The sequence below is a fragment of the Moschus berezovskii genome, chromosome 22 (assembly GCF_049115385.1).
Source record: "Moschus berezovskii isolate FMDL1 chromosome 22, NW_MosBer_1.0, whole genome shotgun sequence".
Classification (NCBI taxonomy): domain Eukaryota; kingdom Metazoa; phylum Chordata; class Mammalia; order Artiodactyla; family Moschidae; genus Moschus; species Moschus berezovskii.
In genome coordinates, this window is record NC_142481.1 from 26,276,483 (window position 1) to 26,289,832 (window position 13,350).

General features: G+C 41.6%; 1 protein-coding gene across 1 annotated transcript; it reads left to right on the plus strand.

Annotated features, from left to right (window-relative positions):
• The first annotated feature begins 291 nt into the window (after nt 1–291).
• PSMD7 (proteasome 26S subunit, non-ATPase 7) lies at nt 292–8,721 on the plus strand. The gene is made up of 7 exons (XM_088830617.1): nt 292–480; nt 2,421–2,512; nt 3,404–3,496; nt 4,192–4,289; nt 4,853–4,933; nt 6,794–6,885; nt 7,784–8,721. The coding sequence occupies exons 1-7, from the start codon at nt 407–409 to the stop codon at nt 8,220–8,222; spliced, it is 969 nt and encodes a 322-aa protein (XP_088686743.1). The 5' UTR covers nt 292–406; the 3' UTR covers nt 8,223–8,721.
• The last annotated feature ends 4,629 nt before the right edge of the window (nt 8,722–13,350 follow it).

Genomic DNA, 13,350 nt, shown 5'->3' on the forward strand with positions numbered 1-13,350 from the left:
ACATTTTTTTTCTCAGCATTTTCTCCAGTCTTCGGGTGGGGGAGGGGAGCTAAGAAGATTCTGAGGTGAAAAGTCACAGCGGTGACAGTACAGGGCAAACACCAGGAGGTCAGCCTTTATCAGTCTCTAGTGAGCTGTTAGCTTTCATGACCTGGGAATTTCTTAGCCGGTCACACGAGCCAGGTCCCGCCTTCCCGGGCACTTCCCCTCCCCAAGGCAGGAGCAGGAGAGACCCTACCAGCCCGACGCGCGCGGCACTCTGGGAGCGGAAGGAGGAGTCGCGCGGCGGCGGCTCAGCCGGAAGAGGAGGAGCCAGGCCTGGAGGATAGCCGAGAGTTACTACCGCTCCGGCTGCCGGTGTTTGCGGGTCGCGGGGAGCAGGGCCTGGCGGGCGGGGTGTGTCGCGATGCCGGAGCTGGCGGTGCAGAAGGTGGTGGTCCACCCCCTGGTGCTGCTCAGTGTGGTGGATCATTTCAATCGGTGAGCGGGCGGCACGGGGCGGCCTACCGGGGCCGGTGGCGCCGCCGCTGCTGAGTCACGGGCGCGCTGGGTACCGCGGGGGTGCTGACGCACCGGGGGTAGCCCTGAGTCGCCGAGGGGCCCAGATTAAGTCCATTCATGAAGCCCAAGTTACCCGGAGTCTTCTGCCCAGCCGGCACTCCCGGGAACTGCGCTGATCATTCCCTTTACCCAGTCAGTACGATGCCAGAGTATGGGGAGCAGGTTTCGTTTGATCCTGATCCCCAGTCCTCCTGCCCATCTGTCGCCTCGTCCGTACCTTTTCGCCTAAGAGACTCGGTGTCTGGTAGGAAAGCCCTTCAGACTCGCGCTTTTTGGCTGTCACCGAAAGTCTGGTCCCTAAGGCTCCCTGCAAGAACTGTGCTTTTAACTTGTGGAAGTTTCAGAAGTGGGAATCTGGTTTGACGATAGCTTAAAACGTAGCTATATTAAGTCTTAAAGTCAAGTTTTTCTTCTAAAAATGAGACCAGTTGGAGGTGTAAGGCGTTAAAAGAATAAGAAAACATCCCACAGATGTTTCTTCTGCCTTCGTTTGCCTGTTTTCGAGCTGTTTGTCCCGCGGGACCTGTTACACGTGTTCATAAGTTTTACAGTAGTTACTTGAATTGGAAAGTTGTAAGGCCCAGTTGGGAGCATCTGCTATAAAGTCATAGTTGCTAAGTGCCCATTCTCTTGCTTTGTACAACTCCCAATTCAACCAGAGCCAAAACCAAACTCAAAGACTCCTGTGAGGTTTAGGGTCCCCAGTTTAGTTCCATTTCTTTGTAGGACGCTTAGCCTAACAAGATATGTGAGCTTTTCCACTGTACAATTACTGTTTTTCTCCCATAGGATACTAGAGGTGCTAAGAAGGCAGGCATCATTCCAGTTCTGTTCAGTCAATTCAACAAACATTTTTAAGGGCATAGTGAAGGCAGATACTGCCAGCTGCTGTGTCAGACAATTGTAGGGCTTTCTAAAACACAAATGCATTTTTGTAGATTAGAAGAAAAGCCCATGAGTGTGGAAATTTCCTTTAAACTTAAGATTTCCCCAAAAAATCAGAATACTTAATTCTGATCCAAGCCCTAGACATAGTAAGCATTTATAAGTTTGCCAAATCATGTGTTTAGATAAGTGCAGTTCAATCGGTGTGAACCAACAACTGTTAAGAAATTGTGGTTCATTTCACAATGACTTTTGTCTGCCCTTTGAACATAGAATTGTTATGTCACATTTGTTAGTGGTTAATGGAGAATTCTATATAAAGACCAATGAAATAAGTGAAACACTTGTCATTCCTTAGCACAAAATTGCTAAGGGGGTTTGATTTGGAGATAGAAATTCTGAGGTAGTTTTTCTTATTCACTGAGCCCTCCTTCCAGTATGATTAGTCACCAGCTCAGTTCCAACTTCTGCCTAATTTAGTCATTCAGAGAGATCACAAATGGCATACACATGCTTCTGGGTCAGAATCATTTTCTCAGCCCCTAGATAATACAAAGAATTGTTTATACCATCTAGTTGGGCTTGTTTCATAGAAGAGTTGGCAAGCTGGACCATAACACTGGTTCAGCTTCAGCATCTTTATCCCTGAAAAGGTTGGAGGATAGAGAAGATAGAGAAAGTTTAAGAAAGCAAGGTAAGGTCTTATCAAAATAAAAAGTTAAATGTATTTTCAAACACCAGCCAGATAACATTTAAAACTGTAAGATCTGAGGAGTTTTCATTTTCTCCATTTTAAATTTCTATAAGGTTTGAGAGTTGTTGGGTTTTTTTTTTTTAAGACTAACTTACTGCATTTGTTTAGTGGGATCAGTTCCCAGCTAAGCTAAGTTGTATCGGTACGTTGGTATTTCATGTTAGGTATCTTATTGTTGAGTCTGTGCCTATCCAGATTGATCTTTTGTTTTCTCATTCAGAATAGGCAAGGTTGGAAACCAAAAACGTGTTGTTGGTGTGCTTTTGGGGTCGTGGCAAAAGAAAGTACTTGACGTATCCAACAGTTTTGCAGGTAAAAAGAAAAATCTGTCAATTATACCTCAGTTTTTTTTAAAAAATAAATAGACAAATTTTACATTTTCTTAGTATGGTTAAAATGTCAGTTAACTTTTAAAAAGGAAAGAAAATTTCGTGGTCTCCATTTTTTACTGCAACCAATCGATTCTATTTCAGAATTGCTTAAGTATAGAACAGGGAGGCTAAAGGCTACACACAGAAGTAGATAGTAAATATTTTTAAGTATTTTCAGGCCATATCATCTCCATTGCAACTGCTTAACTCTGTCAGTATAGCAGGAAAGCAAATAAAAACAGTATGTAGACAAACTAATAGCCATATGGCATAAAACTATTAAAATAGGCAGTGGGTATAGTTTGTCAACCCCTGCACTAAACTATCGGTAGGCAAGGGGGAGATAAAAACCTTCTTTTCACTCTGTTTCGTGAATGTTCAGAAGAATGTATCTATGTATTTTATGATTAAAGCAACAATAATGAACAACAAAATAATTGCTGGCATAGCTGCTAGACTAGAGGTCACTAACTTCAGTCTCTGAAAGGATCAGGCAATAATGTAATTTGCCCAACAGAAGTGTTAGGAAATGATGGCGCTTTTAGCAAACTGAAGAACATGTATCCTTTTCAAAGGAGGTGACCTCTGTATGGCTATAGCCAGTTATTGCCAGGTCTTCCAATTTTTCAAGAGAGCCTGGAGGTCTAGATTTGTATGTGCAGTCTTCCAGTTTTTAATAAAAGCAACTCAAAAATACTTTTAATACTGTATTGGACAAGCTAAAGACATGGGTCAAATCTGGCCTAGAGGTCCACAGTTGTGGTGTGTGCCCTTAGAGTTCTATCTAGCACCCTAAACTGTTTTTTGGGATGTTTTTTTTTCTCCTCTTTAGTTCCTTTTGATGAAGACGACAAAGATGATTCTGTCTGGTTTTTAGACCATGATTACTTGGAAAACATGTATGGAATGTTTAAGAAGGTCAACGGTAGGTGGCATTGTGGCACTGGTATATGTGTGTGTGGTGTGGTGTCTAAATGTACGTGTGTGTCCCTAACGCCTTTTCTAAGTATTCACTTTTCTTTGTCTAATGTCAAAGACCCTTTCACTTAGCTAGACTAAAGTAAGGCCAATGGTAGTAGACAAATGAGGTAGAATAAATGAGAAACTGAAGTAGCAATTTAAGGCCAGCCTGACCACCTAGATTTCAGGGGAGAGATAGCCCTCTGCAGCAGAAAAGCAAAAAAGTTATCAAATAAAATCCACATGCCTCTAGAGCTTTAGTACCACCAAGGTAAATATCTCTGTCATGTGTATCGTTTTCATTTCATTACAGCAACCACATTGCTCTGGAAATGTTTATTCCCACAACACTCACTGTTGTAATCTATGTGAGATGCACTTGCATTTGTTTATACATTCCCTTGGAATTGTTTTCTAGTTGTTTCATGTATGACTGGTTTCCTAAACTAGCTTGAGATATGGCTATCTCTAGATTTCCCCTGATGTTTATTTTCAGAGATTCCTGCTTTTGAATTTAAGGTTTCATAAGCATGTCAAGGTTTAGATGCCTGGAATTTTTTAAAAGGTAGAGAACATAACTACTGAAGTTCTTACCCCTTTTGAGGGAAATATATAGATCTTTATGTAACAGTTCAAAGCCGCTATTTTTTTCCTTCACAGCCAGAGAAAGAATAGTTGGGTGGTACCACACAGGCCCTAAACTACACAAGAATGACATCGCCATCAATGAACTAATGAAAAGATACTGCCCTAACTCAGTAAGTGCACTTTATCTTTAAAACCCTTGACTGATAATTGCCGGTTAACTCAAGAAAAAGAGCCTCCTAGTGGATAGTGAATCATTTCACCCACTTTTTCTCTATAAACTTGTGTTAATTTGCAGCACTTTGTGTAGTATGCAATAACCCAGTGTATTTAGTAAATTAAACATCTGCTCAGTATGTAAGTTACCTTCCTTAATCCTCTCAACTGTATGGGATTGTTATCCTTTTTACAAATGAGAAAACTGAGGTTCAGAATGGTTAGTAAAGGTCTTCTGAGGGCGCAGCTGGGATTAAAACGCTGGCTATCTTGACTCTAATTTCCTTCTGCTTGATTCCTTCCTCATTGTACTATCTTTCACCTTGTTAATGGATGGGGTTGAAGAGCAGAGCAAATGATAAGAAATTTGAAATGTAAAGTCTTTTTTTTTTCCTGAAAATTCTGGCTCATTATCTGGTTAAATGAATGAAAAAGCTTCAGTGATCATCTTCAGAATGGCTGCAGTTATTCCCTATGTGCTTAGTACAAGGTGGTTTGCTAAGATGTGTTTTTCTGCCAGGTATTGGTCATCATTGATGTGAAACCAAAGGACCTGGGACTGCCCACAGAAGCATATATTTCAGTGGAAGAAGTTCATGATGTAAGTCATCTTGTTATGAGCCTAGGAGATTAGATTTGCTACTTTTAGGGCCATTGGGTTTTTCCCCCATTTCAAGTCAACAAATACTTTATAACAAAAGGTTATTGATTTCTGTCAACAGTTTGATATTATGTTTTTTCCCCCATGAGTGTTTGAATCACCAAATTTTAAAAATGGAGAGGACCATAGAAATCTAAAGTCTTCTTTTACAAATGAAATTGAGACCAAAATAGTCAAATCATCACCCAGAGATGTTCTCAGCAGAGTAAATGCAAAGCCTGATGAGCTTGATCGTAATCTAGTGCCATTTCCACTGTTGGCCCACCTCTGACAGTCTTCTCCTGGAAGGTTTTCAAATAGAGTAAGTCAGAACTGCCTGGAGCTAGATGGCAAAACCCATTTGTACGATTTGACACCTATATAGTTGGCTCCATTGTATTCAGTACCTGCTCTGTGGTCTTGCTAGCTTGTGCCTTGGGTATGGACAGGACAAGCTGCCAAAATAGCTTTTCTCTATTTCCAGGAAACAGAATTGAACGCAGATTCTAGGATAAGATTTGTTGTGAAACTATATGAGTTTTGTTTTGAGCATAAAGTATTTGTACTTAGGGTATACAAAAAGCTCAATCTTGAATTTCCAAAGTCAAAAGCAGGAGAGAGAGAGACTAAATACTGTCTTTCTTCTTATAGTTATTCATATATTCAATTTTAAAATCTGGAAAGGGCTTTTTTAACTTAGCTTCCTGCAAATGTTCCTTGCCCTGAGCTCTGTGCCCCTGTTTGCCTTACTGCTAGAGAACTTATATCCAGATCTGTTGCCTAGTTGCAGTAAGGCTTTCATCCTTGGTCTTGATACAGTTGTTACAAGTTAAATTTTACCTTGCCTCTTTCAAAAAGGAGTTTGAGGCTGCTTGCATGCACACACACACCCACACACCCCAATGAAACAGGATTTTTTAATAGAAGATAGAGGGGTCATATTATAAGATGAAGCCAGGGAAAAATCAGTACCTGAAAAGACATGGCATGAAGTCCTGCACAGGTGTTGGAAGGCTTTGACCATCCTAGCATACAGAGCCAAAAGGAAAATGTCATTTTCAGGATTCACACTATCCTGGATAAAATAACAACAGCTGATGTTTATACCTCTCAGTATAAGTGAAGTGACTTTCCCAAGATCTCACAGCTCCCTTAGCACACACACGGCAGAGCCAGGCTTTGCATCTAAGCCGTCTGCCTACATCCTGTGCGTGCACTGCAGTGCACTCCTGTTTGCAAACAGTTCACAGCCTTTACAGGAGATGCACAGCCTCTTCTGGCACTAGATCTGAGAAAAGTTTCTCCTGAGTCCTGTCAAGAAATAAGTAGGTGATACAGCAAACCACATCCACTAATGGGTTCCTTGATTAATTCAGGACCTCCAGAAAATCAGTGATTCTCACCACATCGTTTGGTGCACTGATCATTTGACCCAATGGACAGTAGATGGTTCAAAGTGATATTTTCTAACATAAGCTTATCTCAGGCACAATGGCCTATTTTAGAAAGAACTATGACATCCTTAAAATTTAGCCAAATTGAGACGTCTCTGAATGTCCATCTCTACTGAAGACTTAAGATATATCAAGATTTTCCTCAGAAATAAGCTAAGGATGATGCCCCAGTATACCTCAACCCTGAGTAGGACTGCTGTGACAGCTTTCAAATCAAACTTTACCCACCCTTGCCACAGAAAACCCAGTAATAACACCCCTCAAGTGATCTGACTTAAAGCAGAAGAATCAAGGTGTGAAAAGGAGCATGTGCTAGTTTGTTCATTTGTTTGTAAGTAAATAACTATAATTAAGTCTCCTCTCCCAGGATGGAACTCCAACCTCTAAAACATTTGAGCACGTGACCAGTGAAATTGGAGCAGAGGAAGCTGAGGAAGTCGGAGTTGAACACTTGTTACGGTGAGACTTTTGGACAGCATCAGAATCAGAAGCTGCCCAAGAGGCTGCTTAGTGTAAGGAAAAGATCCATATCAAGAGTCCATAGACCTGGCTCTAGTCCTGGATCATCTATGAAGTGTCCTGAGTTATGATTTATGACTCTGTGGATAGCACACCTTGTCTGGAAACTATAATGCTGGCTGTGACAGGAAGATGCGTGTTAAAAGCAAGTGTATGTTCTTTAAGTGTATCTCCTTTTCAATGAATGTAGCTAGCCAGTTTTCTGCAGAGAATCTGCATCAAGGCCTTTTACACTCTAGGGGACTTCCTTAGTCCAGTGGCTAAGACTCCACACTCACAATGCAGGGGGCCCGAGTTTGATCCCTGCTCAGGCAACTAGATCCTGCATGCTGCAACTAAAGATCCAGAGTGCCACAATTAAGACCCGGCATGGCCAAATTTTAGGAAAAAAAGAAAAATACTTACATAACCCTGACTTATTTGAAAGGTCATAGATTTTCTCAAACAATAAGATTCGTTTCAGTTCAGAAAGTTACTACTGACTGATTTAAAAGCATCTCAAAACATCTTATAGATTCAGGTGAAAAGAATGCTACCCTCTTTAGGAACAAAAGAAATTGAAGTAGAGGGGGATTTAAAAATTTTTTAGTGAGCATTTTAGCTCTCTCTCTTCTTTTGAAAGATGTCCTGTGATGAGAAAGATAAAACATACGCTTCCAAATGAAAACAAGGTTAAGGCACTTTACACTCAAATCTTTATCAAACGGAGAAGTAAAATTTTTGCTTTAGAAAACTTGCCCCGCCTCACAAACTGAGTTGTTCCCTTAGAATGTGAAAATCTGTGTGATGGTATAGGACACTGATGGATACCCCTGCTCTTTCTTGTGGGTTCCTGCAGAGACATCAAAGACACTACAGTGGGCACTCTTTCCCAGCGGATCACAAACCAGGTCCATGGTCTGAAGGGACTCAACTCCAAGCTCCTGGACATCAGGGGCTACCTGGAGAAGGTGGCCACTGGCAAGCTGCCCATCAACCACCAGATCATCTACCAGCTGCAGGACGTCTTCAACCTGCTGCCAGATGTCAGCCTGCAGGAGTTTGTCAAGGCTTTTTACCTGAAGACCAACGATCAGATGGTGGTGGTATATTTGGCCTCACTGATCCGTTCTGTGGTCGCCTTGCACAACCTCATCAACAACAAGATTGCCAACCGGGACGCAGAAAAGAAAGAAGGGCAAGAAAAGGAAGACAGCAAAAAGGATAGAAAAGATGACAAAGAGAAAGAGAAGGAAAAGAGTGATGTAAAGAAAGAAGAGAAAAAGGAGAAAAAATAAAACATGTAGCTTTTTAATTTGTAAATTAAAATCTTGTTAACTAACTCATTGTGCCGCCAGAGGGTTCTTTAAAGTACTTGTTAAAAAAAGCTGTATTGATGAGAGCTCTCTGGATAGAGGGACTGATCTCGAACCTAAACTGCAGCTTCGGCTACTGTGAGTTGGGGAGGTGATGGCTCAGGTTTCAGACTGTGAGAAAAGTGAAGAGAAGTGAGCGTAACATTTTTGGTACTCTCCCTACTTTTATCTGTGAGACCAGGAGTTGAATTTTTCCCATCTTTAGAGCCTCTTGGGGTCTGTTTCCGGCAGTCTGCAAAACTGCAGACTGGAATGCATAAATTCCGCTAAGTGCTCTGCCTTGGAACACTGAGGTCTGACCCAGGACTCTGTGAGAATACTGCCCCACGGACGTCTCAGACCCATCGCTCTGGCATTCTCGGGGCTTGGGATCAAGATATTGTTTACCTTCAAAGACACAATTAAATGGCTTGGTTTTTAAGTCTGTGTTCTGGTCGTTTTTAACTCTGGGGAGTGGTGATCCATTGTTTTCAGAAGCAACAAAGACAATTAAAAACTTTAATTGACAGTTTTTAGTCCTTGAAGCTGCCTGAAAGAATTATTTTAGACTGGATCCTTTATGAAAAAGAGAATCTCATTCCTTTAAAAACAGAGCTGTAATGAGAGTTCCCAACTGAGCCCAGATGACCTGGGTCATAGTCCATACCTCAGATTCCTCACTGGTGAAGTCCCTAGAGCAGTCTTTCTTAAGTTTTCATAAGGGACACATTTACTTACTATTGCAGTAGGTACATCAAACGACAATGTCAGTGGGATGGAACAAAGCTTCCCAAAGTAAAGGTACTTAATCATTTGCCTTAATAGTTGTCACTTGGATACTAACTTCCTTTTTTGAGTAGTTAGAACCTCTCTAAGAGTTTGCTAATGTACTACATGGACTATCGGTGTTCAACTATTTAAGAATACAGTAAAATAGCACTAAAATGAAGTCAGTGGAATCTCATAAACCACTTCTTAATGTTACAATGCCTCAAAGTTGCCAGAAGCATCCATTTTTAATCGACAGACCTGCCTGCCAAAGAACGAGTTAGTGGAAATTTGGGGATTGATTTTTATCTGACAGAACTACCCACATCAGTGGTCACTTCAAAGTTCATTAAGATGCTGAGATAAAAAGAAATAGCAAAGGGAAAAAAACTAGAGAAGTTTATGGTTGTGGCAGTCAAAAGTCAGATGGTTGTTCCTAATACATCTAAGTAAAAGAAATTTGAAATACACAGTTCAAAGCTTGAGATGCATTTAAAATGACAAGAGTGTGTTATTAAAAGTTTTTTGAAATTTTGTTGCTATGTTTAGAACAGACTGGTATGAGAAAGGGAACCTTACTCCAGGGTAGGCAGCAAAGACCAGAGATGCCATAGACCTGAGGTCAAGCAGGGACAAGGAGAAAGTTATCCCAAAGAGTGAGTCATTTATGTAGGGTAGTGGGGGCAACTCAAGACCACGCAGAATCAGATCCACCTTTAGAAGAATGATCTGCACTTAAAAAGCTTTCCCAGGGTCTAACAGGACAATGACACAGGCTTTTAAGTTTGTCACCATTTGATAAATTGGAATGTCTATTGAACATGTAAGAACATGGGAATACCCAGGCCTTGTTATATTTAACAGTTGGGCCTGCATATGGACAAAATTGACTTTTACCTTACTAACAGGATCTTCAATTCCTTCTAACAAAAAGTGTATGTAGCCTCTAGTCACATAGGCTCATTTTCTCAGGCAAAATTGCTGCCATCCTATGTAAGAGGGTGAGCTTTACAGGACTGTTGATGAAGGCTTGTCTATATAAATAGCAGCTGACTTGACTGCAAAACCCATCAGTTCAGTTCAGTTCAGTTCAGTCGCTCAGTCGTGTCCGACTCTCCGCCCATGGCCCTCACCTAAAATAAAGCCATGTGTTCAGATAGCTTAGCAGTCTCAAGGTGAGATTTCTAAGCTACTTGTGGTGTTCTTTGAACACTGAAAAAGTATCCTGGGTAAAGTCTAATCCCATTTTTGGACTTCATATCTACAGTTGTGACATTCCCGTCCTTCCATTTTGAAAGGTTTCACAATAACAGTTCAGGCTGCTCCAGCTACACACACTACAGAGAGGATAGCATTGATTCCTTACTGGTATTCTGTTTGATAACTTACATCTGAAATAGTCCCAAACTTACAGGTCAGTTATCCTTAGTGAAAAGATAAAAACTGTCAGGGTGGAACAACAGCTTTGAGCCCACTAATTAGTTAAATGTTCTTTCATTTTACACAGATCACCAAAGGGGGAAAAAAGGAAGTAATGTTCATTGAGGGACTACCATACTGCTTTCTCCAATGCTCATGATGCAGTCAACCTTTCCAGTGGGAATTAATCCCAGAATCTTACTCTAGTTTCTGGAGGACTCTCCAGCTTTGAGAACTTCAGTTCAGTTCAGTTCAGTCGCTCAGTCGTGTCCGACTCTCCGCAACCCCATGAATCATAGCACACCAGGCCTCCCTGTCCATCACCAACTCCCGGAGTACACTCAAACTCATGTCCACAGAGTCGGTGATGCCATCCAGCCATCTCATTCTCCGTCGTCCCCTTCTCCTCCCGCCCCCAACCTTTCCCAGCATCAGAGTCTTTTCCAGTGAGTCAACTCGTCACATGAGGTGGCCAAAGTATTGCAGTTTCAGCTTTAGCATCAGTCCCTCCAATGAACATCCAGGATTGATCTCCTTTAGAATGGACTGGGTGGATCTCCTTGCAGTATAAGGGACTCTCAAGAGTCTTCTCCAACACCACAGTTCAAAAGCATCGATTCTTCGGTGATCAGCTTTCTTCACAGTCCAACTCTCACATCCATACATGACCACGGGAAAAACCATTGCCTTGACTAGAAGGACCTTGGTTGGCAAAGTAATGTCTCTGCTTTTTAATATACTATCAAGGTTGGTCATAACTTTCCTTCCAAGGAGCAAGCATCTTTTAATTTCATGGCTGCAATCAGCATCTGCAGTGATTTTGGAGCCCAAAAAAATAAAGTCTGACACTGTCTCCACTGTTTTTCCATCTATTTCCCATGAAGTGATGGGACCAGATGCCATGATCTTCGTTTTCTGAATGTTGAGCTTCAAGCCAACCTTTTCACTCTCCTCTTTCACTTTCATCAAGAGGCTTTTGAGTTCCTCTTCACTTTCTGCCATAAGGGTAGTGTCATCTGCATATCTGAGGTTATTGATATTTCTCCCAGCAATCTTGATTCCAGCTTGTGCTTCTTCCAGCCCAGCGTTCCTCATGATGTACTCTGCATAGAAGTTAAATAAGCAAGGTGACAATATACAACCTTGACGTACACCTTTTTCTATTTGGAACCAGTCTGTTGTTCCACGTCCAGTTCTAACTGTTGCTTCCTGACCTGCATACAGGTTTCTCAAGAGGCAGGTCAGGTGGTCTGGGATTCCCATCCCTTTCAGAATGTTCCACAGTTTATTGTGATCGACACAGTCAAAGGCTTTGGTAATTACCTTCACTTCAAATAAAAGACTTATTAACACAAGTTCTCAGAATGAAAGATCCTTTTCACTTGGAAGTCATGAACGGGACTTTCCTTCTACTATTCTCTACAAAAATATCTATGAAGCAGAAAGACTTGAGAATGAATTTGGGTTCTTTGTTACGCTACAACATGCTGATGACTTCATGTGCCCCTGTCACAGGAAATAGGAAGGATATCTGGGACATGCTGGAAAAGCAGAGAAGCATCTGAATTATGTGACCCACAAGAGAAGATCTCTACAACTTCCCTAAGCAAATTCACTCTAAATTATACATAATACAGGAAAGTGCTGATTTCCATATCTATGCCTTTCAACTCTTGGCATTTCTCTTTTGCTTGGAAACCACACCAAATTCGTATCTTTCAAAAAAAACAACAAGAAAAAAAACAGTGGCTATTCTTGTTGGAGGAGTGGGTAGAAAATGACTCCAGAAGTAGGGAAATGAAGTAGAAAAAGAAAATAGAGGAAACTGTGTTAGTGTGTTTCCAAGGCCTAAGTCACGAGAAAGCTTCCTCTAAGCGTCCCTCTTTGGAGCCAATCTGTACTTCAACACTAGATGGCACCATTGACTAATATCATCTTAGCAAGAGACACATTGGTTCACATTCCAGTTCAGCATGGAATTGGGAACCTTCCCCAAAGTTGCTTCCCACCACTTGTGCTTTTGGCTGCAACCATCTAGGCTAGGCTTTGAAGGAATCTGGAGAGCATCTTGCTGCAAAAAATTGGGTCAAATTGCCACACCTTCACCCCACACCTTCACCCCTGCTGTACCCTATGATAAATAGATAAAGTTTTCTCTGCCCTTCAGATAGTTCATGCTTTGATTTTCCTCACTACTGATACCACTCCTGGTTTCTTTGAGGACCATATCCAAAGAAGGGCTGGTAAATGTGTAACAACCAGGTCTCTAAAAAAGAGGAGGAAGGGTATTGACTAGTGACCTTTGCCAATTTCCCTGGTGTAAATACTCCCAACAGAGCTGATTTCAAGGCCAACATGATTGGGAAAAGATGCACACCAGCATGGCATTACATAGTATTACCCAAATATGGATACTATAGATTAAAATAACCTCAAAAGAACAGATAGTAAACTGTAGTAAAATCATTAAGCTACAGTGCATAGTGAGCATTTATTACCCCTTTTCAGATATCATTTATTTCTTTGTAAATTTATACAATTTACCTACTGCATTAGAATCTCTGGGAACCTGTGTTTTTAAGAAATCGGTAGTTTCTGCATATATGCACGTTCAGTTCAGTTCAGTCGCTCAGTCGTGTCCAACTCTTTGCAACCGCATGAATCACAGCACGCCAGGCCTCCCTGTCCATCACCAACTCCCGGAGTTCACTCAAACCCATGTCCATCGAGTCGGTGATGCCATCCAGCCATCTCATCCTCTGTCGTCCCCTTCTCCTCCTGCCCCCAATCCCTCCCAGCATCAGAGTCTTTTCCAGTGAGTCAATTCTTCGCATGAGGTGGCCAAAGTATTGGAGTTTCAGCTTTAGCACAACCTTTACTTAAT

What these genes read in the sequence shown, in the direction of transcription:
- PSMD7 (XM_088830617.1), top strand. Translation starts at nt 407, where the DNA reads ATGCCGGAGCTGGCGGTGCAGAAGGTGGTGGTCCACCCCCTGGTGCTG. An exon ending in AATGTTTAAGAAGGTCAACG is followed by an intron (nt 3,497 to 4,191) that starts GTAGGTGGCATT and finishes TTTCCTTCACAG; the next exon opens with CCAGAGAAAGAATAGTTGGG. An exon ending in AAAGATACTGCCCTAACTCA is followed by an intron (nt 4,290 to 4,852) that starts GTAAGTGCACTT and finishes TTTTTCTGCCAG; the next exon opens with GTATTGGTCATCATTGATGT.